General features: G+C 41.8%; 2 protein-coding genes across 3 annotated transcripts in view; one reads left to right on the plus strand and one right to left on the minus strand.

The window, feature by feature from the left end:
* tlcd2 (TLC domain containing 2) overlaps window positions 1-1,439 on the minus strand; it is a 30,749-nt gene extending 29,310 nt beyond the window's left edge. The window contains exons 1-2 of the mRNA XM_056283264.1: window positions 894-1,439; window positions 461-543 (exon numbers count right to left, since the gene is read on the minus strand). Of these exons, the coding sequence (XP_056139239.1) occupies window positions 461-543; window positions 894-1,072 (262 nt within the window). The 5' untranslated portion in view covers window positions 1,073-1,439. The remainder of the gene's footprint in view (window positions 1-460; window positions 544-893) is intronic.
* aifm4 (apoptosis inducing factor mitochondria associated 4) lies at window positions 1,050-25,702 on the plus strand. 2 transcript variants are annotated; one of them, XM_056283263.1, is made up of 20 exons: window positions 1,050-1,183; window positions 3,616-3,700; window positions 3,921-4,030; window positions 8,273-8,382; window positions 9,563-9,607; window positions 9,718-9,799; window positions 10,090-10,202; window positions 10,490-10,576; window positions 10,755-10,846; window positions 12,466-12,596; window positions 13,880-13,995; window positions 14,112-14,183; window positions 14,306-14,369; window positions 14,665-14,741; window positions 18,106-18,223; window positions 18,408-18,506; window positions 18,975-19,050; window positions 19,151-19,255; window positions 24,417-24,490; window positions 24,778-25,702. In XM_056283263.1, exons 2-19 carry the CDS (start codon window positions 3,618-3,620, stop codon window positions 24,445-24,447), a joined length of 1,611 nt encoding a protein of 536 aa, XP_056139238.1. In that variant the 5' UTR covers window positions 1,050-1,183; window positions 3,616-3,617; the 3' UTR covers window positions 24,448-24,490; window positions 24,778-25,702. The 2 variants fall into 2 exon arrangements, with proteins under 2 accessions (XP_056139238.1, XP_056139237.1); XM_056283262.1 differs by having other exon boundaries at window positions 24,417-25,702.
* Window positions 25,703-25,994: the final 292 nt, after the last annotated feature.

Genomic DNA, 25,994 nt, shown 5'->3' on the forward strand with positions numbered 1-25,994 from the left:
TTAGTCAAGACATTCGGCAACTCACCCAAACACACACTAGGGGGTGTGACGTTGAAATCCTTGACAAATTGGCCACACGTGACAAACACTCAACTTTGCCAGACTAATTGGCGTGTTTAGCTGTGTACGCATCGCCTGATTGTATGCAAATGCACCAATTTAGTAACAATGACAAGCTGCTATTGTGAGCCGGTGCAGAACATGTTCATGGTCGGCTCACTGACCACGGTTACCCATGTTAGAGCTGACGAATGAAGAGAGCAGGGAGGCCTTCCTTTCTTTCTGTGTTTCAAAACCCGTGTCGTGTGAAAATAAGTCTTCCTGCCCCCCCCCCCTTACCTCATGTGAAAAGGCATACCCCCCCCCTCTCTTCCACACACACACTCTCCCTCCCCCGTCTCACCACCAGTTCATAGTCTCTGATTCAAGAGTAAATGGCACAGCCATTACCGATACTCACCGATGGACACCGAGACCAGTAAGTGTGAAAACGCGGAATGAGTCTCTATCAAATCCTCCGCCATCTGTGGATGTAGGTAAAAGCTGAAAAGATAACAGTGAGTGAGAAGTTGAAGAGAATTCGGCTCTAGTCACATTTTAAAGCAATGTTGTTGCTATGAATATGCCAGACATGACTGATTTCCCGAACAGGGACCTTGTCTTATTAACCCCAACTTTAAAGAAAAAAAAAACAAAACAAAAAAAGCAACAACACAAAATACCAATATCAACGGGTCAATTATCCATCCGGCGTAGATCAACGATACGTTATGGCTGATGTCAACCATGTATCGAATCACACAACACGTGGGGTCATGGAAAAGGCAGATACTTTATTTTCCCCAGTTTTCAGTAAGTCTAGTTTCGACACTAATGTTTACCGAACAACTCACCAAAGCACCGCCCATATAGCAGTAATCATACTATGGACGAAGGATGAGGAGATATTTCTCCATTTCCACGCATTCCTGGAGGCAGTCTCGGGAATGGGGAGTTCTCCGAATCCAGTATTTACCAGTCTAAAAAATCCGATGGAGCCCGCAGTTGTTAAAATCACAGAAGTTAAATCCATCCTTGAATGCCTCTAATGAGTCCAGACGAAACGCGGAAGGTCCACTTCTCTCTGCCCGGAGATTTAACCTTACTTCGTATGAAGCCCGCGGGCTACGCCAAACGTTACCAGGTAGGCGGCTGCCGCTGAATGTAATGGATCTAATCGTGCAATTAAAAAAAAAAATATTTCCTATAATTTCGGAAACTCATCCATTAAATAGCCTTCATAATGCGTGTGAAACTGATTTCAGGTATTCACGCGATTTGGTCAATAGTATGATTGGTATCTACGATTCAAAGACTTTCCCACTGACACGCATTGTTAAAGGTTTGATTCAAACCCAAAAAGTCAATTTGTAATTATTTGGGGCGCGTAGGCGTCTGAAGCAAAGCGTCGTGAAGCCAAACTATTGAAATCTCCAGTCTTGCTTGTGTAACTTCTTGCTGTCACTGTCACCAAACAACAGACACTCCCGCCCCTACTACGAAGGGGCGCGGCTTCACGTTTCATTTTCACTCCGCCTTATTCATTCATAACCCACCGTAAGCCTTATGGGAAGGGTAGTTTAATTTTGAAATCCAAAGGAGTTGAATCAAGTGCAACTGGACTTGGTATATATCCGTGAAGACGTTTCGCCTCTCATGCAAGAGGCTTCCTCAGTTCGTGCCTTTCTGACGAGACCAAGCTAGTCAGAAAGTAATTTTGAAAGTACAGAACACACACACACACACACACACACACACACACACACACACACACACACACACACACACACACACACACACACACAATCTTCACATTGGCAATATTGGCTGTAATTCTACCCTCATTCCGCTATTAGCATATACCATTCAACGCAGCATTTTAAACAAACTAGCAGAGCACACCAAAACGGTATACTGAGTTCAAAATAAACATTGCAGCAGGGCCACGAAATTGTACGTATTTCTATTTTGATAACGCAGCGACACCGTGCGGTCAAAGTGAGAGCCTACAACACAGACATTGGCTAACCTCTTCGGGCATGCCTGCCTCTGATTGGTTTAAGTCCGGGAATGCCTTCCTATGGTTCGTTAAAATTAGGGTTAAGGTGGGGGTTAGGGTTAGAGTTGGCCAATCAGAGCCTTCATCACGCGGAAGTTTGATCTAAAGTGGGATGGAAAAACGCTACACGCGCCCAGATCCTGCTGCATCTGAGCTTGTACCGCGCAGGTGTACGAGGTTTGTGCGTTCGTTATCAATAACGGATTATATAGCTTATGACTGAATTTAGACGATATCCTCTTGTCTCTGTTTTCCAGTTCAAAATAAATACTGATTTTTTTAACTGGACCATTCAAAGTGGATATTAGGCCTATTTAATTTGCAAATCAGTACGTTGTTATACAAGGCTACGTTCTATCGTGAAGCTTGGAAAACCCTTCCTCACACTGCGCTGCCGTTTTCATCAACGACGAATTTCAAATTTGCGTTAACGTGTTGAATAACTCAGTTCTACATCGTTTCAGTTTCTCTATATTTGAAGCGTAAGATGTAGTGTTGTAGTAACTTCTCCAGGGGAAAGTATATCGCTAGCAATATGGGCTAATGATCGGAACTGCCTTTTTTAATTGACATGATAACGTCCATTATTTCAAATAACGTTGCTGTTGGTGCGACAGTTAAACTAAGAATCAGCTTCACGATTGTTAGAGAGCGCCTGACTGTCAGCTGCAGACAGATCATGTGCCATAGAGGGTTATTAAGGTTTTCGTTCCAGCTTAACACTATACACTGTATTCAGGTTTTCTTTCCAACCAAACACTCTGACAGCTGATTTTTACTGAATAACACCATTTGATTCGGAGCTGATCTGTGAAATCAGCTGGTGCAGGGTTGGCACGAAAACCTGAATACACACGGACCTGCACGGCACGTAATTGAACACGTCTGACCAACAAAGTAGTTCCCAACGGCGCGTTCTGCAGGCGTCCCCAGCGTCATGGGAAACGACATATGGCGCCGTGTGGAGGAACATAATGTCAAGCTCCACTGTGCGTAAAATAACACGCCACTCGTACGCACGCAAATAAGCTGATTGGGGACGTGACCAGTCGTATCTTCTTGCGCATCTTACGGTTTGCACCACACCCTGGAGTTGCTGCGGTGATTCAACGGTGGCGGTAAACACACGTGTGGCCACACCGCCGGCGGATCTATTTCACGTCCTATAAAAGGACGCAGGTGACGCGGAGAGCAAGGGGCAGTAGATCGTACCTACTGTCAGGAGCTGGACCACTCTAAAGTGGACAAAACTGGTGCTCACGATGTTACTTAGCTTTGGTTTATTTACACACATGGATGCTATCGGAAAAATTGTTTGTTTTAGTGTGTCAAAAAAGCTGTTCGCACTGCATACCCTTTCATATCTAGAGTTGAATAATGGCGTTTTTTCCATTTGTTGACAGCCATTGAAATGTTCAGTTTGGAATTTGATGGTGTACTTAGTCCAATAAACCAACAATGGTTGTGGTGGTGGTGATTATTATGAGAAAGTCTTAGTTTGACTGATGCCCATACAGCTATGGATCAAGACGCCGTCCACTGTGGAAAGCAGGAGGAGGTAACTGGACTGGTATGCCAGGAAGATGATCTACAAGATGGACAGTAAGTATCTATCTATCTATCTATCTATCTATCTATCTATCTATCTATCTATCTATCTATCTATCTATCTATCTATCTATCTATCTATCTATCTATCATTTATTTATATTTAAAATAAGCATTTGTGCAACTGCTGAAGGTATGTAATGGGCTTGAAGGTCTCTTTTGCATGATAATGCTTAATTTGGCCACTTTGTTATTCTTGTGTTCTGTGTTTTAGGATGAAGGAAGTAACGGTGGAGGGTCAGAAGGTGTTGTTGGTCCGTACCCAGGGTCAGTACAGTGCTATTGGAAGCCAGTGCTCGCATTACAATGCTCCTCTAGTTAAAGGTAAAGCCCTCCTATACTCATTCTCAGTTTTTCTCATGCATAAACATATCAAGGAAATATACATGCTCAATAGCTTGAAAGGAAAGGATGAGAAATGGAAAAAGATATTGCTGGAGTAGGTCTTTAGTTCCTCTTGACTGGGTTGCTGCCAGAGGCGGATGCCCCGGCTTCAGAAAGTAAGCAAACTCTCTGAAGCCAGGGCATCCACCTCTGGCAGGACACCCCGACTTCAGAAAGTCTTACCATGTATTTGTTCTAGCCATTCACTTAACAAGGTGATACCCGGCTGAAGTAAATTCAGCTGGTGTGGTGCATGGGTGGAACAAATATGTGGCATGACTTTCTGAAGCCAGGTTGTCCACTTCTGGTTGCTGCTGGGTAGCTTAAAGGAATAGTTTGGATTTTTCAAGTCTATCCCTATTTAAACTCAATGCTCATATAGTGAATAAAAAGGTTTCATTTTCACCATCATCCAGCCTTTTTCGTCATACTGGACACACAGCTCCAGCATGCCATCAATGGGTCAGTTAGGGCAATGTGATATTGACACAATCCAGTATCGCAATATTTTTGACTGACAACCTTTTATCAATAATGTAAACTGTATGCAGCACTTTACTGCAATGAAGCCTTTAAGACCAGGGATTGAAATCATTAAAGCTATATCACAATATTATGACTCCCAAAATGCCAGATGACATCTAGTCTCATATCGTGATATCAATATTATATAGATATATTGGCCTGTTCTAAGTTCAATGCAGTTATTGGAGCACAAATCCACAAACCTGGTTTGGTGCTATAAGGTACTCCCCGATTCAGTCAAAGTTAAAATGATGCTACAGCAGTCTGTCATTGTGAATTCAAGTGGTTGTTTTGAAAATGTACTGTTGTTACTATAAATTCCCTCTTAGTGTTTGCTTTGCTATTCCATAGCAGTGTCTCCTGCAGGTAATTGTTTGTAGGCTGTGTTGCAGGAAGTGGCACATTAGGAAACAACCATTAAAAAAAACTGCAAGTTTTTAAGATGGCCACTTGAATTTGCTATGATGGGCTACTGAAGCATCATGTTGGCTTTGGCTGAACCATTGAGAGCTTTTTTTTTTTTTTTGCACTGATCAAAGACAGTTGCAGCTGTCCAGCATGAAGAAAAGGATGGATGACTGTGAAAACAAAACCTATTAAATTATGTACCACATGAGCGATGGGTATAAAATGGGGATAAAACTCAACATTTCTCAACTGTTCCTTTAGCTGTCTAATCACAGAAGTTAACATTACAGGTGCATCTCAAAAAATTAGAATATTGTGGAAAAGTTCATTATTTTTTGTAATTTAATTCAAAAAGTGAAACTTTCATATAGTCTAGATTCATTACACATAAAGTGAAATATGTCAAGCCTTTTTTGTTTTAATCTTGATGATTACGGCTTACAGCTCATGAAAAGCAAATATCTATTATCTCAAAATATTAGAATATTACAGAAGACCAATCAAAAAAAGGATTTATGATACAAAAATGTCGACCTTCTGAAAAGTATGTTCATTTATGCACTCAATACTTGGTTGTGGCTCCTTTTGCATGAATTACTGCATCAATGCGGCGTGGCATGGAGGCAATCAGCCTGTTGCACTGCTGAGGTGTAATGGAAGCCCAGGTTGCTTTGATAGTGGCCTTCAGCTCGTCTGCATTGTTGGGTCTGGTGTCGCTCATCTTCCTCTTGACAATGCCCCATAAGCCACAGAAGATCATTGCTGAAAGGGCTGGCTGTTCACAGAGTGCTGTATCAAAGTATATCCATGGAAAGTTGACTGGAAGTCAAAAGTGTGGTAGGAAAAGGTGCACAAGCAACAGGGATGACCGCAGCCTTGAGAGGATTGTCAAGCAAGGCCGATTCAAGAACTTGGGGAGAGCTTAACAAGGAGTGGACTGAGGCTGGAGTCAGTGCATCAAGAGCCACCATGCACAGACGTGCCCAGGAACTGGGCTGCAAGTGTCGCATTCCTAGTGTCAAGCCACTCCTGAACCATAGACAACGTCAGAAGCGTCTTACCTGGGCTAAGGAGAAAAAGAACTGGACCGTTGGTCAGTGGTCCAAAGTCCTCTTTTCAGATGAAAGTAAATGTTGCATTTAATTTGGAAATCAAGGTCCCAGAGTCTGGAGGAAGAGTGGAGAGGCACAGAATCCAAGTTGCTTGAAGTCCAGTGCAAAGTTTCCACAGTCAGTGATGATTTGGGGTGCCGTGTCATCTGCTGGTGTTGGTCCACTGTGTTTCATCAAGCTCAGAGTCAACGCAGCTGTCTACCAGGAGATTTTAGAGCACTTTATACTTCCGTCTGCTGACAAGCTTTATGGAGATGCTGATTTCATTTTCCAGCAGGACTTGGCACCTGCCCACAGTGCCAAAACTACCATGGTATTACTGTGCTTGATTGGCCAGCCAATTCGCTTGACCTGAACCATTGTCAAGAGGAAGATGATAGACACCAGACCCAACAGTGCAGATGAGCTGAAGGCCGCTATCAAAGCAACCTGGGCTTCCATAACACCTCAGCAGTGCCACAGGCTGATTGCCTCCATGCCACGCCACATTGATGCAGCAATTCGTGCAAAAGAAGCCACGACCAAGTATTGAGTGCATAAATGAACATACTTTTAAGAAGGTCGACATTTCTGTATTATAAATCCTTTTTTTGATTGATCTTATGTAATATTCTAATATTTTGAGATAATAGATATTTGCTTTTCATGAGCTGTAAGCCGTAATCATCAAGATTAAAACAAAAAAAGCTTGACATATTTCACTTTATGTGTAATGAATCTAGAATATATGAAAGTTTCACTTTTTGAATGAAATTACAGAAAATAATGAACTTTTCCACAATATTCTAATTTTTTGAGATGCACCTTTAAGTGTATTATGATTAAGGTTATTTTGCTGGCTTGTTGATGGTCTGAAGCAGTCTGCTTTTGGTGCTTAGGCATGATATGTACTGTTTCACTGCTCTGTGCATAGGCACATTAAAACTTGTTGTGCTTCAGGTAGCACCCTGCAGATTTGGCTACCAAGAAAAGTATCTGGAGCTGGAAGGGATCAAGGCAGGGGCCAAATGTACTAAACTTTGTGTACATTTAGTTGTAGAAATCTGTGTACGCACAAAACATGAAACATGCATACAGTCTTTTCGTCAGATTTATAAAACCCCACGAACGTCTGTTCCCATGTGTTTTTTTCCTCATACAACTGTCATCCTGAAATTTTGCGCACATGCATGAATCTTCTGACAGTGACCAAAATGTACTATAAATGGCAAATTAAGGCTTGTCAAAAAAAGTTTGGTAATCATAGTGAATGTTTGTTTTTTTTTTAACTATAGATAACATCCTAACACAATGTAGAGAAAGAAACTACTACTTTCGGCTGCTCCCGTTAGGGGTCGCCACAGCGGATCACCCGTTTCCATTTCTTCCCGTCTTCTGAATCATCCTCTCTCACACCAGCCACCTGCATGTCTTCCCTCACCATATCCATAAACCTCCTCTTTGACCTTCCTCTTTTCCTTTTCCCTGGCAGCTCCATATTCAGCATCCTTCTCCCAATATACCCAGCATCTCTCCTCCACATATGTCCAAGCCATCTCAATCTTGCCTCTCTTGCTTTGTCTCCAAACCGTCCAACTTGAGCGGTCCCTCTAATATAATCGTTCCTAATCCTGTCCTTCTTCGTCACTCCCAGTGAAAATCTTAGCATAATGTAGAGAAAGAAAAATGCTCTAAATAAATTGTCACCCAAATTTACACATTTATTATCCTTTTTTACCAACTTGCAACATCACACTAATCGGACTCAAAACACTGCGTATACAGTATGCTTGGTGTGAAAGATGTGTACTGCTACGTACATTCCCACCACCCGTGGATTTTTATACATCCGGAAACCTGCATGGAAAGTGGCGTAAGTACAGGTTTCATGTGTACGCCCCAGGTGTTAACCAAAGTGGAAAACTGATTCTGGGTCTTGGATTACCTGGCCACTTTAATAAATGATTCATCACTCATTGGAAGCTTTATAGGTTACACATTGAATTCCAGTTGGGTTTTAGCATCAAAAACCTGCATGCTATTAAATATGACATCAAGTGAGGGACACTTGGAAAAAGTTTCAACTTCATGAGTAATGGAGTTGCATAAATGACTTTATAAATAATATTTTAACCTTGGATGTTCTTTTGTGGTTCAGGAGCACTGGTTGGTGACAGAATAAGATGTCCCTTTCATGGCGCTTGCTTCAATGTCAGGACCGGAGATATTGAAGAGTATCCTGGCTTGGACTGTCTGCCCAGTTATAAGGTGAAATCTGCCTTCCATTGTGCTCATTTGGTGGCAGTGTTGCTCTTAAGAAGGAATGACTCCGAGACAAAAGTACTGTCGCTACCTGACATTTAGATTGAAGTGAACATACATTGTTGATTTTTAGATCCAAGTTTCATTGGGGGGCAAACTACTACTGTGTCCATTTTGTCTTTCACACAGTTCATCAAACAAACTGAACATAAGCAGTTTGCTGTTGATGAACTGTGTAAAAGACAAATTGGACACTGTGTGGTAGTTTGCCAACCAACGAAACTTGGAACTAAACAAAAATTTGTCAAACGGATTATCTTCAACTTGTTTAAATATAAACAAACTTCATGTTAAATTATACAAAGATAAAACTGGATGAGTTAAGAGCACCGGGGGGGTCCTGGTAGCATGGCGGCCTATTCTGTTGTCTACCAACACGGGGATCACCAGTTCAAATCCCTGTGTTACCGCCGGCTTGGTCGGGCATCCCTACAGACACAATTGGCCATGTCTGCGGGTGAGAAGCTAGATGTGGTTGTGTGTCCTGGTCGCTGCACTAGCACCTCCTCTGGTCGGTCGGGGCGCCTGTTCAAGGGGGAGGGGGAACTGGGGGGGGATAGTGTGAGCCTCCCACATGCTACATCCCCCTGGTGAAACACCTCACTGTCAGGTGAAAAAAAGCAGCTGGTGACTCCACATGTATCGGAGGAGGCATATGGTAGTCTGCAGCTCTCCCCGGATCGGCAGAGGAGGCGGAGCAGCCCTCCCCAGATCGGCAGAGGAGGTGGAGCAGCGACCAGGACAGGTCGGAAGAGTGGTGTAATTGGCCAAATACAATTGGGGAGAAAAAAAAGTAAAAGGGCACCGGGAAGGCACAATTTAACTCCTAGATAAGGAGTGTAAATACATAGGTTGTCTCAAACACAACCTATGTATTTACTATGATAGATAAGGTTTTGGATGTATGGCAGCACCACTTTGCCGTCTATCTAGAACAAAGAAGGTTTTATCTGATAATCATGAAACAATACATCCTTTAAACTTGACTCGTATCATAAAACGTCCTGGTAGTGGAAATAGTTTGGTTTTCCCATTTTGTATTTATCAGTATGTTGCAGTGAAGATTCAATTTCCCAACAGGGATCATTTAAATTTTATCCAATTCTAACAACTTTCCATTTCACAGGTCAAAGTTGAAGATGGCAAAGTGTATGTGTCCATCGACAAAAATGTGAGTAAAGGCTTCACAAATGCATTTACTCTGTGATTTTTCCCCTCACATTTGCTTCAATTATTCAACCTGGAATACTTTTTCTGTTTGTCCGTTGGTAATTCCATTAGTCTCTTAAACTGACCAAGCGGGTGCGGGAAATGTGCAGCAGAGAGCCAGGCACCAACCATAGCATCTTACTCATAGGCGGAGGTATGGACCGGGTGTGATGTGTTGAGGATAATAGGAGAAATCTCCTGTTATTGAGAAGAATTGAAAAACTGGAGAATTGAAAACAAAATTTCTTAAAGTTGGTTAAATTTACTAATTTCTCAGTTGTCTCCAATGGTCAGAAATTAAAAGAAGGCCAACAGAGAGAGTCCAGAGTTGGTGCTTATCTAAATTAACTCTGAATTGACTTGACTTAAACCTGAGCAGTATCTAAATTTCTGGACCTCAAAAAATGACCAGTGAAGGACTGAGTGTGTTGTTCGTGTGTGCAGGACCTGCTGCCCTGGTGTGTGCTGAGACACTGCGACAGCATTGCTACCAAGGTCGAATCATCATCGCAACCAAAGATACCCTGCCACCGATTGACAAGCCCAAACTGAGCAAGGTAAGGATGGGGTCAAATGACAGTGCCTGCCTGCATTTATATAAGTTATGATGTGAAGCAAACATTAAACAACCAAACAACCCTATTCATTACAAAAAATTAGTTTGCACCGAAAGATGCTTTGGCAGTAGTTCACTACATTCATATTAGTTTTTATTTACAATGAATAACTCCATTTTATATGTTCTAAATTAAAACGAACAGCTTTTATGATGCTCTGCTCCTTTAAGAACTCGCAATTTCATTGTCAGCATGAAGACTGTATTGCAAAAGGCTTTTTTTTTCAGGTGATGGATACAGACAGCAGCAGTATCCTTCTTCGTTCAAATGACTTTTTCCAACAGTATGGTATAGAAGTGTGGACAAAGAAAGAGGTGAGAAGATCGGAGTGTTGCTTACTTTTTGTTTAATATTACTCAGCAATCCCTGCTAAAAGTCATGAGAGTTATTATCTTGAGAAAAGCAAAAAATATTACACGTAGCCCTTATTAAGGCTCGATCCCTTCTTTGGTCATGGCAAGTGATATTTGGTTTTATTATTGTGTGTCACAGGCGGTGTCAGTAAATCCAGTAGATAAGATGGTGAAGTTCAGTGACGGCTCTCTCCAGGGTTATGATCAGCTTCTCATCTCAACTGGTTGTAGGTTAGAGACTGTCTGTACTGCACTATACTGTATTGTACACCTTGTATGTATACTGGTACGCTCTGTCATGTCCATCTACCTCAGGCATGTACGTAAGTAACCTGCTAACACTTATTTCAGCATCTCTGATATATTCTCTGTGCCATTGCACCTTATCGCCTCTAATTTCACCTGTAAAAGTCAATCCTTGTGTATATATTATTATATATTAGGGTTGCACGGTGGCCCAGTGGTATCACTGTTGCCTCACTACAGGAAGATCCTGGACTTGAATCCCAGGGTTGTCCAACCTTTGGGGGGGGGGGGGGGGTTCCCAGGTCGTCCTCTGTGTGGAGTTTGCATGTTCTCCCTGTGTCTGCGGTGGGTTTTCTCCGGCTGCTCCGGTTTCCCCCACCATCAAAAGAAACATGCATGTTAGTACTCCTGTCTGTGCCCCTGACCAAGGCAATGGGAAAAGAACTGGAGTTGGTCCCCGGGCGCTGCATGAAGGCGGCAGCCCACTGCTCCTAGCTATACAGATCACAGCTAGGATAGGTTGATTTGCAGTAACTGAATTTCCCCAAGGGGATTAATAAAGGAAACTTAAGTAATTAATTAAATGGTAACACTTAGTATGAAGCTTGCGTCTATAACGCCCTATAAGCATCTATACCGCCCTATACATGTAGCCATAAGTCATTGTAGGATTCATTATAACCATGTACGTATATGCCCTCACAACACCTCATAACCACCTTTATGATACATTGTCAATTTAAAACGGATTTATGCATTATAAATGTGATCATTAGCCTGTTTATCTGTCAAATGTCATAATGCATCATGGCCAACTTGTTTCGCTGAACTTTTGTAGAGATGCATAATGAGACTTCAGTGCTATTTCAGTCTTCAGCCATAGCCGTTAGTCATTGTAATATACATTATAGGAAAGTATGGGCGTTATAGATGCTTATAGGGCTTTATAGATGCAAGCTTCATAGAAAGTGTTACCTATTAAGTTCATATATCTGAAGATTGTTGTGTTGTTATTCTGTGTTAAGAACACAGAGAGCCACAAAATCAGAGTCAAATTCCATGTTTGTGCAAACCTACATTGCCAATAAACATGATTCTGATTCTGTCAGCATGCTGTTTGTCCCTTCCAACTATTTATTCTACTCAGTGTGGCTGTGCAGCTTCATGTTGCTGTGGCAGGTTGTTACATTAACACCCTGAGAGAGCCCATGCTTGATTTTAAAGTGAAAGCTCTATTGCCGGTGTCTTTATACATGCCCAATAATCTAGGTAAGGGAATCACAGAAAGGTGAATAAGTTAATCTGGACACAACATTGATTGAGAGAAGAAACGTTTTTCTTAATAAATGTGTCCAGATGAACTTATTCACCTTTCTGTGACCTATTGCTGGTGGTTAAAAGGGATTAATTTAAGCAGCGTCCTTGTCCAGTGAACACTGTTCATGATTTGGTTCAGTATTGCTGCTGTGCAATTACTTTTTGTGCTTCCTGTGGTTGAGCACAGGTTGAAGAGGATGAAAAGGTAAAAGAAATGTCTGAAATTGTTGAGTTACAAGGTTTTCAGATAATAACCGAGGTATAACTCTGCCTTTTTCTTTTCAAAGGGCAAGGCCGCTGGACTGTCTGGGCCAGGACCTGAAAGGAGTGAAGTTACTGGAGAGTTATGCAGATGCCAAAGAGATCTCCAGCTCCTCTGTAGGCCAGAGGGTCGTCGTTATCGGCACTTCCTTCATAGGTTGTTAGGTTTGATCTCCACCTAGCACAGCAAGATAAGGATTTGACTGTTTCAAGTCTGAAATAATATGATCAGATATATCTTGTTTCCACTCCTCGTCGTGCTCTAGCCTCTACATTAGCCTGAAAACTATTCCATCTTGTAGCTGTGTCCTTGAGCCCCATTTATTTGTTTTTCATCACTTTTTCTGTCGGCTAGGAGAAATTCTATTTTCTTAGCATGCAAAACAGGCTCTCCCGTCTTCTATAATATTGTAGAATTCATGTTTTTTTGTTGTTTTTTTTAGAAAAGGTCAATATTTGCTCAAATTGTTTCACTGAATCAAGGCTCCTGTGACTGAAAGATCTGCTTGTTGCTTATTTGTCCGGGGGGCATCTGGGTGGCATGGTGGTCTATTCCATTGCCTACCAACACGGGGATCGCCAATTTGAATCCCTGTGTTGCCTCCGGCTTGGTTGGGTGTCCCTGTAAACATTGGCCGTGTCTGCGGGTGGGAAGCTGGATGTCGGTATTTGTCCTGGTTGCTGCACTAGCGCCTCCTCTGGTCAGTCAGGGTGGCTGTTCGGGGGGGAGGGAGAACTGGGGGGAATAGCCTGATCCTGCCACGTGCTACGTCCCCCTGGCGAAACTCCTCACTGTCAGGTGAAAAGAAGCGACTGACGACTCCACATGTATCGAAGGAGGCATGTGGTACAGAGCCCTAGAAAGAGAGAGTTACGTCAACTCCGTAGACATCAATGGGCCAATTATTTAACAGCAATGGTGGATCATGGGAGCCCCGGATAGTTCCAAACAGTGCGCATAGAATATGTGTCACGTTGGAATATATCTATATCTATATATAAATGTAAAAATCTGAAAATATTGGTTAGTAGTTACCAGAAATCGTGGCTAAGCAGTTCATTTAAATGACCCGCCAAGCTTCGTTTGGAACTATTCGGCGGCTACATGAACCACGTGATCCTCTCGCGTTCTGACCCCTCATTGACGTAACTCTCTCTTTCTAGGGCTCTGATGTGGTAGTCTGCAGCTCTCCCCGGAGCGGCAGTGCGGTTGGAGCAACAACTGGGACAGCTCGGAAGAGTAGGGTAATTGGCTGGACACAATTAAGGAGAAAAAGGGGGGAAATTCCAAACAAAAAAATAAAGAAACATTTGCCATTCAAAGTGTTTGTAAGGTTTTAGGCACAACACCCACTGCTGCACATGTAAAACCCCTGTGCTTTATATGACCAATCAGGCCTTTGTAAGACAGTAAACGACTGTTTTTAATGGTCTCATTAGGTATGGAGGTGGCCTCCTACATGTCAGACAAAGCTGCCAGTGTGGCCATTGTTGGAAGTTCAGCGTACCCCTATGAACGGTCCCTGGGCTTGGAGATTGGGAAGATGACTTTGCAAGTAAGAAGTGATGTCTGTGGTGGCATTAGTAGTAATAGTAAATACCCTAGCATAGTGTTCTGTTTGCACTTTTATAAATTGGTGCACTTTAAAATGTTTTTTATTTCTCCTTTAAGATGTTGGAGGAGCATAATGTCAAGTTCTACATGAACACCCGTGTCACTGAGATCAGAGGAGAGGATGGCAAGGTCATTATTTTGTTGAGCTGTTGGCACTATCCATGAAGCAAGGGCTCTGCTCTTTGTTGGGCAAGTGTTGGTTATTCTAGGGCAGAAAAATAAGCATAGGTTTAAGTTTGTCGTTTCTACAGGTGAAAGAGGTGATACTGAGGAGTGGGGCGGTCTTGGAAGCCGATTTGGTGATTGCAGGAATTGGTAATTTATTATTTTCTTACCACCAGATATTGGGGCACTTAAAACTATGAATACAAGGAGGGACTGGGACCATTTGAATGTTGTTTTGTTTCTATAATTTTAGAAGGAATTAACATGTTTTTCTTGCAACGCGTTTCTTATGAACTCAACACAGACTAGTGAACGCTTCAAGTTTTATTGTCTTTCCAAATACCTGAAAGGTCTTTCATGTCTCGTCATAGCCACTTTAGTAAGTCAGTTGGATCTTGGTTTTGTGGTTCAACAAATATCTCAGGTATGTAACTATTTTTATCAGGTGTCATCCCCAATTCTGACTTCTTAGAGGGAAGCCAGGTGGAACTGGATTCTAGGAAGGCCGTGATCACTGATAAGGTAACATACCGTTTATAACAAATTTCAAGGTATTTTGCATTGAATACCTCCTGCTATATGCAATCTGCAGTACCTAAATACTCTAACTCAGTGGTGGCCAACCATGTGCCATGGAGAGCCATGTGTATGCAGGTTTTCATTCCAGCCCGACTTCACACCAGGCGATTTCACTGATACACTCTTCCTCTTTGGTTGAAGGGTTGCTAATCAGTGAAATCACCTGGTGTGGAGTCCGGCTGGAATCAAAACCTGCAAATCATTTTCAAGTCTCTTTCTCTTGCACTTGCTAGCACCACTTTCAAATCTTTTACTCATGCTCAGATTAGAATCTGAAAATAAAAAGTAAAATCAATCTTTAACAGTTATTAGAAAGGAAAACATGAAGGGGTGCTCTCACAAAATGGGGTCCACTTCAGTGAAGAAAAAAAAACTTTTTTTCTGTATAATATTGGGGTAACTTTTCTTAAAGAATGGTTGCTTATTGACAATTATGATGATAGCTGCTACTGCTATCATGACGTCACCGGAAGTGAGTTCCCCTTTCTTAATTTCTTCTCTATTATGTCATCATAGCTTTTTTAATTTTCCGATTAACTAAACTGTGGCTTATTGTTAGGAAACATCGTACATAATTAATGCGGGGGGGGGGGGGGATAACTGTCTCTTCACAAAAGGTCTTGTAACTAGTGGCAGTCTCAGTCAGTTCATCCAGCTCCCTGCAGTAGCCCTTGAAAATGTCCAAATCTGTACGATCATAAAAACCCTGAATGGTCAAAATGAAATTTTCCATCTAAACAGGAACCCTCCTTTGCTCACTTTTACACCTCTTTAGAGCAATTTTACAAACTGGGATGAGAGACAACATCATGACCAGAACCTCCAAGTGCTGCTTTATAAACCGACCTGTGGGCTCCTTTAACAGAGCCGTACTACAAGTCAAGAGTCTCGCCAAGCCTTTTTCAATGTATGATTAATGTAGCCTGTGTCAGATTGGGTACACCTGGGATAATCGACTCCAGGCCCTGCCCAACTTCTGCAATAGTCTCTGCTGCCATGTCTGCGTTGGCTTTGGGGTGTATGTAAACAACATACGCAAACTACTGGGAACTTGCATGGAGGTAGGTGAGGTCTGAGCGAAATAGAAAGCAGTTAAATATCCTGATTATCAGTAGTCTCTCTCATAGGTGCCATCACCAGTGTAAAAGTAGCATTGCCAAACTTTCTCACCAAGCACAGTATGGTGCATGCATTAGATAAAGGACTCATAAAGTTACCTATATTTGTGCTGTACGGTTTTTGTATGTTTTAAATGTGAAATATTTTAACAATGTAATCATAGATCACATCACTGCAATGTAATCTGTAGTTTCCTGTAGATTTTTTTTAATTATGGTTGGTAAACCCAAACCCTATAGGGTGGTCAAGAAGCATGAACCCTAGTTAAGACAATTATAATATCAAAATAGGTAGTGTTTACATCAAGAATTAAATCTCAGCAGCAGTTGACACAGCCGAGTCAAGTACTAGTCTAAGTACGTGCAAACTCCATTTATGTACAAGTGTATTTATTAATAACTATGTTGAAAATCACAAGTATACATGTACATTCTTGACAAGATCTTCATAAAGTTCTTTACAATTAGATGGCTAGTTATACACGAGTAGGCCTCTATGTACTTCCAACATCATTTATTTTAACAACTTCTTGTTCATATCAATACAATAGAACTAGAGATTATTCTTTGAAATTTCCGAATGTGTCCCTCCTTCTCTGATTTTTAAAGACAAAAATTTTCCCTACTGTGTGTGTGTGTGTGTGTGTGTGTGTGTGTGTGTGTGTGTGTGTGTGTGTGTGTGTGTGTGTGTGTGTGTGTGTGTGTGTGTGTGTGTGTGTAAAATTGCAATGCTGTTTAGCCTTTCAGCAGTCACAGTTGACCTGAGGTAATTTTTTTTCAAACATCTTAAGCTTGAAAATTTTCTCTTTGCAGTACCTGACAGCGCAGGGATGACCAAGTACAAACAGATTAGCTTTGTGACTTGATTGTACAATTTCCCTGCCAGATCGAGACCTTTCAGCTCTCTGATTACATCCCTCACTGAGCTTGTATGTTTCCTAGCTATCAATTCAGGAAGGATCAAGAAGCTGGTTCTTAAAATGACCATACCTGGGGCGTCTGGGTAGCGTGGTGTTCTATTACGTTGCCTACCAACATGGGGATTGCTGGTTCGAATCCCTGTGTTACCTCTGGCTACAGACACAATTGGCTGTGTCTGCGGATAGGAAGCTGGATGTAGGTATGTATCCTGGTCGCAGCACTAGCGCCTCCTCTGGTCATTTGGGGTGCCTGTTTTTTTTGGGGGTGGGAACTGGGGGGAATAGCGTGATCCTCCCACGTGCTACGTCCCCCTGGTGAAACCCCTCACTGTCAGGTGAAAAGAAGAGGCTGGTGACTCCACATCTATCGGAGGAAGCATGTGGTAGTCTGCAGCCCTCCCTGGATCGGCAGAGAGGGTGGAGCAGCGACCAGGACAGCTCGGAAGAGTGGGCTAATTGGTTGCATACAATTGGGGAGAAAAAATTACCAGATCTCAAATCATCTCTGAAGTGACCAATAACAAATTCCAAATCTTGTTCATTCAAGCCACTTCCACTTAAAGCAGTTAGAATAAGCCATTCTACTGTGTCACAAAGGTCAAATGTCTTCTGACTGAAACGGGTCTCTAGTTACTCACAAGGAGGTCAAGAATTTCAAAAGTCTTGCAGAACCACCTACACACAAGCACATCCCTCCACCATGCTTTTTATCAGTCTTTTGTCTGTTAGAGTCCAAGTGCATCGGTGCGCCAACACCATCAGTCTTCCCAAACCATGTCCAAGTCATGATCCTTCATTCATGTCTCTGACCAAACCTGGACAAATCATTTGATAACTATACACCTGGCAAATATGTCTCGGAAATGGGTAGTGTTTGGCTGCCCAGAGGATAGCTCCCAAAGGATGCATATGTTCATCATAGATGTATGGCGAGCATGTTTGTACCACGCTCTGACGTAGGCTCTCTGAGGCACAACACACAACTGATGCACAGTTGGAAAATTAACAGAGGTGGGATTAACACTAAAACCATCCACTGGGTTTGCACATTAACCTTCAAGATTATTGATTTGAATGACTCGGTCTAATAATGGGCCTCTTGAGTAATCTAAGTTTATGGTTTGTTCATTTACCTCAGAATTCAGTGATCTGTATCCTTAGTTTGTCTCATTCAAACTTTTAGTAAAATTAACTCAACATCCTTTGTGGGTAAACCAGCTGATGTGCATGTCTGATGACTACTGATAGCACATATCTCTTCTGTAACAGTTCATGAAGACCAGTGTGTCAGATATTTTTGGTGCTGGTGATGTTACCTCCTTCCCTCTAACCCTCCGTGGAGATCAGAGGGTCAACATTGGCCACTGGCAGATGTCACAAGCTCACGGTAAAGGTTTGAGGGGTTAAAAATAGACACTACTTGAGATGTAACAATTTGGCTTTAAGTAGTTGATAGCTCTGAACTGTCTCCTGAATGGGTGTTTTTTAACCTTCCACAACCTTAAACAAACTGCAGATGACTATTGTGAGGAACTGAGTTTGTGTTTGGTTCTCGTTTTCTGCTTCCTCAGGAAAAGCAGCAGCCTTGAACATGCTAAACAACCCAACCAAGATTGATTCTGTTCCTTTCTTCTGGACCGTGCTACTAGGAAAGAGCATCAGGTACACAGGTAGGCAAGCATTCATGAGAAATTTACATTCTTACTCTTTAATACAGGGTGAACGACATGGTAGCCCAGGGTTAGCACTGTCCCCTCAAAGCAAGAAGGTCCTAGGTTCAAACCCTGGGGTTGTCCAACCTTGGGGGTCATCCCAGGTTGTCCTCTGTGTGGAGTTTGCATGTTCTACCCATGTCTGCGGTGGGTTTTCTCCGGGTGCTTTGGTTTCCCCCACCATCAAAAAACAAATGAAGGGTTTTTCTCCTGTCTGTGCCTCTGACTGAGGCAATGGAAAGAAATAACTGGAGTTGGTCCCTGGGTGCTGCACAGCAGCTGCCCACTGCTCCTAGCTACACAGCTAGGATGGGTTAAATGCAGAGAAGAATCTCCCCACGGAGATTAATAAAATATATATATATATAAAAAATTAATGTTCAAGTCAGATTTATTTCATACTTTCTCCCCTCACTTCTATTCTAGGCTATGGGGAGGGATACACAGAAATTATATTCAAAGGCAAAGTGGAGGAAAGGAAGTTCCTAGCGTTTTATATAAGGTATGCCGCTGACAAAAAAAAACAAAACAAAAACTACTTTTGTTGTTGAGCACAAATACCAGCATTCTTCCTTGAATTATCTACGTCTTTACTTTTACAGAGAGGAGGTGGTGGTGGCAGCAGCCAGCCTAATGTTTGACCCTGCTGTGTCTCGGCTTGCAGAACTGATGGCTACAGGTCCACCCATTACAAAGACACAAGCTCTGTGAGTGTTGTTGGTGTGAACTGTGGTCCACACAGTAACTTTGCATGGCTCCACTGAGGTGTTGGTATGTCACTGGAGACCAGAGGCTTGCCTGAGGAAGGATGTTCAACATAGTCTGGTGTTCTTTGCAATATTTGGCAACAGAAAAAAAACCCACACACACACACAGACATTCATGGCTAACTTGTCTCATGATGGTGGTTTTTAACTTCCTGTCTTGTCAGATTTCTCCTCAGATAAAGTGAGTCACATAAAACGGGTGATGTGCATGACACAATGCAAAATATAAAAGTAGTAATGAATTGTGAAAGTGCAGCAAGGGTATCGGTTTAACACAATGCATTACAGATATAAAGGTTGCAGTAGACTACAAAAGTCATTCCTTCCCCAGCAAAAAAAAAAAAAAAAAAAAAAAAAAATTATATATATACAGTGCATCCGGAAAGTATTCGCACCCCTTCACTTTCCCCACATTTTGTTGTTACAGCCTTATTCCAAAATGGATTAAATTCCTTTTTTTCCCCTCATCAATCTACATACAATACCCCATAATGACAAAGCAAAAAAGGTTTTGTAGAAATTTTTGCAAATTTATTAAAAATAAAAAACTGAAATATTGCATGTACATAAGTATTCACACCCTTTACTCAGTACTTGGTTGAGGCATCCTTGGCAGCGATTACAGCCTCAAGTCTTCTTGGGTATGAAGCTACAAGCTTGGCACACCTATATTTGGGGTATTTTTTCCATTCTTCTCTGCAGATCCTCTCGAGCTCTGTAAGGTTAGATGGGAGGCGTGGCTGCACAGCTATTTTCCGGTCTTTCCAGAGATGTTCAATGGGGTTCAAGTCTGGGCTCTGGCTGGGCCACTCAAGGACATTCACAGACTTGTCCCGAAGCTACCCTTTCATTGTCTTGCCTGTGTGCTTAGGGTCGTTGTCGTGTTGAAAGGTAAACCTTCCCCCCAGTCTGAGTTCCTGAGCACTCTGGAGCAGGTTTTCATCAAGGATCTCTCTGTACTTTGCTCCATTCATCTTTCCCTCGATCCTGACTAGTCTCTCAGTTCCTGCCACTGAAGAACATCCCCACAGCATGATGCTGCCACCACCATGCTTCACTGTAGGGATAGTATTAGCAAGGTTGAGAGGTGCCCGGTTTCCTCCAGACGTGACGTTTGGCATTCAGGCCAAAGAGTTCAATCTTGGTTTCATCAGACCAGAGAATCTTGTTTCGCATGGCCTGAGAGTCCTTTAGGTGCTTTCTGGCAAACTCCAAGCGGGCTGTCATGTGCCTTTTACTGAGCAGAGGCTTCCGTCTGGCCACTCTACCATAAAGGCCTGATTGGTGGAGTGCTGCAGAGATGTTTGTCCTTCTGGAAGGTTCTCCCATCTCCACAGAGGAACGCTGGAGCTCTGTCAGAGTGACCATCAGGTTCTTGGTCACCTCCCTGACCAAGGCCCTTCTCCCCCGATTGCTCAGTTTGGCTGGGTGGCCAGCTCTAGGAAGAGTCCTGGTGGATCCAAACTTCTTCCATTTACGAATGATGGAGACCACTGTGCTCTTCGGGACCTTCAAAGCTGTAGACATTTTTTTGTACCCTTCCCCAGATCTGTGCCTCGATACAATCCTGTCTTGGAGATCCACAGACAATTCCTTTGACTTCATGGCTTGGTTTCTGCTCTGACATGCACTGTCAACAGTGGGACCTTATATAGATAGGTGTGTGCCTTTCCAAATCATGTCCAATCAATTGAATTTACTAGAGGTGGACGCCAATCAAGATGTAGAAACATCTCAAGGATGATCAGTGGAAACAGGATGAACTTGAGCTCAATTTTGAGTGTCATAGCAAAGGGCGTGAATACTTATGTACATACAATATTTCATTTTTTCATTTTTAATAAATTTGCAAATATTTCTACAAAACCTTTCACTTTGTCATTATGGGGTATTGTGTGTAGATTGATGAGGAAAAAAAAGGAATTTAATCCATTTTGGAATAAGGCTGTAACATAAAATGTGGGGAAAGTGAAGAGGTGTGAATACTTTACGGTTGCATTGTACTAAGCACAAAAAGTAAGGACATTTGTTTGGTAGATTATTTCTTTGCTGCAACAATGCTTCTTGGCAATAAATCTTATACCATTGGAAAGCCTCTTTATTTCCCTTTTAAATGGTGCCACATTTGTAAGGAACATGCATTTGTGGGATGAGCAGCAGAGCTGAGTATGGGGGTTGCGCCCATGAAAAATTTGCCAAATCTTCTCTGCCAATGCCAAACAGCTTATTTTGCTATTGACTCTTGTTTTGAGCTTCTGGTACTCCAGGTGCTGACAATCGGGTGCCTGATATAAGATTTATTGCCAAGAAGCATTGTTCCAACAAAGAAATAATCTACCAAACACAAATTTCCTTACTTTTTGTGCTAAGTTTATATATATATATATATATATATATATATATATATATATATATATATATATACAAACCCCAATTCCAGTGAAGTTGGGGCATTGTGTAAAACATAAAAACAGAATACAATGATTTGCAAATCCTTTTCGACCTGTATTCAGTTGAATACACTACAAAGACAAGATATTTAATGTTCAAACTGATAAACTTGATTGTTTTTTTGCAAATATTCACTCATTTTGAATTTGATGCCTGTAACACGTTCCAAAAAACCTGGGACAGGGGCATGTTTACCACTGTGTTACATCACCTTTCCTTTTACCAACACTCAATAAGCGTTTGGGAACTGAGGACACCAATTGTTGAAGTTTTGTAGGTGGAATTCTTTCCCATTCTTGCTTGAGGTACGACTTCAGTTGCTCAACAGTCCGGGCTCTCCGTTGTCATATTTTGCGCCTCATAATGCGCCACACATTGTCAATGGCAGACAGGTCTGGACTGCAGGCAGGCCAGTCTAGTACCCGCACTCTTTTACGACGAAGCCACGCTGTTGTAACACGTGCAGAATGTGGCTTGGCATTGTCTTGCTGAAATAAGCAGGGACGTCCCTGAAAAAGATGCCACTTGGATGGCAGCATATGTTGCTCCAAAACCTGTATGTACCTTTCAGTATTAATGGTGTCTTCACAGATGTGCAAGCTACCCATGCCATGGGCACTAACCATACCATCACATCACATGGGCACCCCCATACCATCACAGATGCTGGCTTTTGAACTTTGCACTGATAACAATCTGGATGGTCCTCTTCCTCTTTAGCCTGGAGGACACGACGGCCATGATTTCCAAAGACAATTTGAAATGTGGACTCGTCAGACCACAGCACACTTTTCCACTTTGCGTCAGTCCATCTCAGATGAGCTTGGGCCCAGAGAAGCCGGTGGTGTTTCTGGGTGTTGTTGATATATGGCTTTCGCTTTGCATGGTAGAGTTTTAACTTGCACTTGTAGATGTAGCGACGAACTGTGTTAACTGACGATGGTTTTCCCAAGCCCACATGGTAATAGCCTTTACAGAATGATGTCGGTTTTTAATAAAGTGCCGCCTGAGGGGTCGAAGGTCACGGGCATTCAATGTTGGTTTTCAGCCTTGCCGTTTACGTGCAGAGATTTCTCCGGAGTCTCTGAATCTTTTGATGATATGATGGACTGTAGATGATGAAATCCCTTAATTCCATGCAATTGTCCATTGAGAAACGTTGTTCTTAAACTGTTGGACTATTTGCTCACGCAGTTGTTCACAAAGAGGTGAACCTCGCCCCATCCTTGCTTGTGAACGATAGCCTTTCGGGGATTCTCCTTTTATACCCAATCATGACACTCACCCATTTCCAATTAACCTGTTCACGTGTGGAATGTTCCAAACAGGTGTTTTTTGAGCATTCCTCAACTTTCCCAGTCTTTTGTTGCCCCTGTCCCAGCTTCTTTGGAACGTGTTGCAGGCATCAAATTCAAAATGAGTGAATATTTGCAAAAAACAATAAAGTTTATCAGTTTGAACATTAAATATCTTGTCTTTGTAGTGTATTCAATTGAATATAGGTTGAAAACGATTTGCAAATCATTGTATTCTGTTTTTATTCACGTTTTACGCAACGTCCCAACTTCATTAGAATTGGGATTTGTATATATATAATCCAGAGATTCAAGTAAATTCTTTGAGACAGTACAAGCCTGTTTCATGCTGTAAGCAATCATCAGCCGTCAAATTTGAATTTGACGGCTGATGAATCAAAAAACTTGAATCACTGGATTATTTTGCTCTTTATTTGCTGAGCAACAGCCCTACCACTGAGTGTTTCTTTTTAACAAAGTTATAACTTTGTTAAAAAGAAACACTCAATGGTAGGGAAAGTGCTCAACAAATAAGGAGCAAAATAATCCATGATGATTGCTTATGGCATGAAACGGGCTTCTGCTGTCTCATAGAGAATTTACTTGACTAACTGGATTATATATACGTATATATACACACTCTATTGATCCCTGAAGGGAAATTGTTCAATACATTTTCCGATATAACAAACAGGCAAGGAAGGCAAAGGGAATCTCTAAAAGCCTTGGCCCTTCATGAAACCCTCGTTTGTGCACCTTTTTTTTTGTATAAAAAGTCAACATGTACATTTCAAATGTATCAATACCATTCAATGGATATGGAAGACGAGAAAGTGAAGGGTAATGGCCAGGAAACATAAGTTACTATAGATAAGAAGACAGTAAAAGTGAAAAGAAAAAAAAAACACCTGATCAAACAACACATTTATATGGGGCATAAATAATTATGTGTTTCAAAGGTAATTGAATAGATTTTTTTTTTATTTCAAATATGGAGGTTGAATGGTGGAAGTTTCTTAAAGACCACGAACAGTGGGATCAGGGGTAATTACAAAAAATCTGCTTAGTAAATAAAATGTTTATCTTATAGATAATTAATTTTTTTTACTAGACAGTGAAACCACTGTCATGAGCCTGAAAACCCACAGTTAAGTTCAGGTTAGCTTACTAACCCATGAGACCTGCCACAAAAGACATGTGGACAAAAGACATAAGGAGAGACATTTTGAATGCGGAACATACTAGCTTTATGCAGTCTTGATTACATAAATTATGTTGTCATTTATGATTATCATTAATATACTATTCAGAAATATGGAGTACATTATAAGAAGTGTCTGTCTTGTCTGTTTCAGATCTGATGACCTGAGCTGGTTGAAAATGTAGCTCGTGGTCTATGGCATCCAGAGAGGACACACTTAAAAACAATGTCATTTTTTTTTCTGTTTAAAATTATATCACTCACACACACACACACCTTTGCTACATCAGGCCGCTTTAAAATGAGTTACTGTTGTTATCCAATCTCACTTATACATACATGAACTACTGTAACCTTGCAGCAACTGAAACTTTCTTGAATATTTACTTGGTGAACACAATGAGTTGTTTGGACTCCATATCATGAAAAAGCAAATTAATTGTCTAAATTGGCCAGAGAAGACTTAACTTGAAGCTAACTTGGCCTGCATCCCCCCCCCCCCATTTTCTCCCCAGTTCTATCTGGCCAATTACCCCACTCTTCCGAGCCATCCTGGTCGCTACTCCACCCCCTCTGCCAATCCGGGGAGGGCTGCAGACTACCACATACCTCCTCTGATACATGTGGCGTCGCCAGCCGCTTCTTTGCACATGACAATGAGGAGTTTCACCAGGAGGATGTAGCGCATGGGAGGATCACGCTATTCCCCCCAGTTCCCCCTCCCCCCCAAATAAGCGCCCGACCGACCAGAGGAGGTACTAGTGCAGCGACCAGGACACATAACCCACATCCGGCTTCCCACCCACAGACACGGCCAATTGTGTCGGTAGGGACGCCCGACCAAGCCGGAGGTAACACAGGGATTCAAACCGCTGATCCCCGTGTTGGTAGGCAACGGAGTAGACTACTACGCTATCCGGACGCCCGCAAATATGCATTTTTATAAATGGCTACACAATGTACTTCATCAATATTCAATTTAGTTTTATGCATTTAACCATTGTTTTCACATTACACAAACATTTATATTACGTTTTATCCATCGATGAATGTTTCAAAAAAACTTAACTCTGCCCCGACAGCTATATAGTGTAAATCACTTTTTTCTGTAAAACGCTGTTTGAATCTTAAAATGCCCAAGGCACATTTACCATGGAAGATGAATGGAACATATTTCATTATGGATTTGTTGTGATTGTTTTTTTTTTCCCATGCTGGTGTTCCATGTGTACCAAAATGTTTTTGAAATGCATTTAGATAATTATAGAACTATATTCCACAGAGTTAATGCCAAGTGTCATGTGGTGATACTGTTGACAGATTTACAATTTTGTGTAGGATAATCTGTGGGAATGTCAAATGTAATGCCACTTATGAAACTTAACCATCCCAATAAAACCGTTGATATTTCACGATGATCTTAACACAAATCAAAATAAAGAGCTGTATGGTGGTCAGTAGGCTTTTAAAACTCAGAAATTTGAGATCCTAAGGGGTTGGAAAGTGAAGCCAAAATTGAGCTGATGCTCTCTGGTGGCCATTTACAGTACAGCTTTCAACACCACCCATACTCGTGTATTTGAATGGAGCAAAGGCCAAAATTACTCGCTGAATACACGGCCATGATTTTTTTTTTAAGTTAAGTGCGTTCTCTCACTTAAACTATTTTGCTTCATCTCGGCCAATATTAATTTATTTTGACGACTGGGTTTACATATGTTGATTGTTTGAT

This window comes from Lampris incognitus, chromosome 7 (assembly GCF_029633865.1).
Source record: "Lampris incognitus isolate fLamInc1 chromosome 7, fLamInc1.hap2, whole genome shotgun sequence".
Classification (NCBI taxonomy): Eukaryota; Metazoa; Chordata; class Actinopteri; order Lampriformes; family Lampridae; genus Lampris; species Lampris incognitus.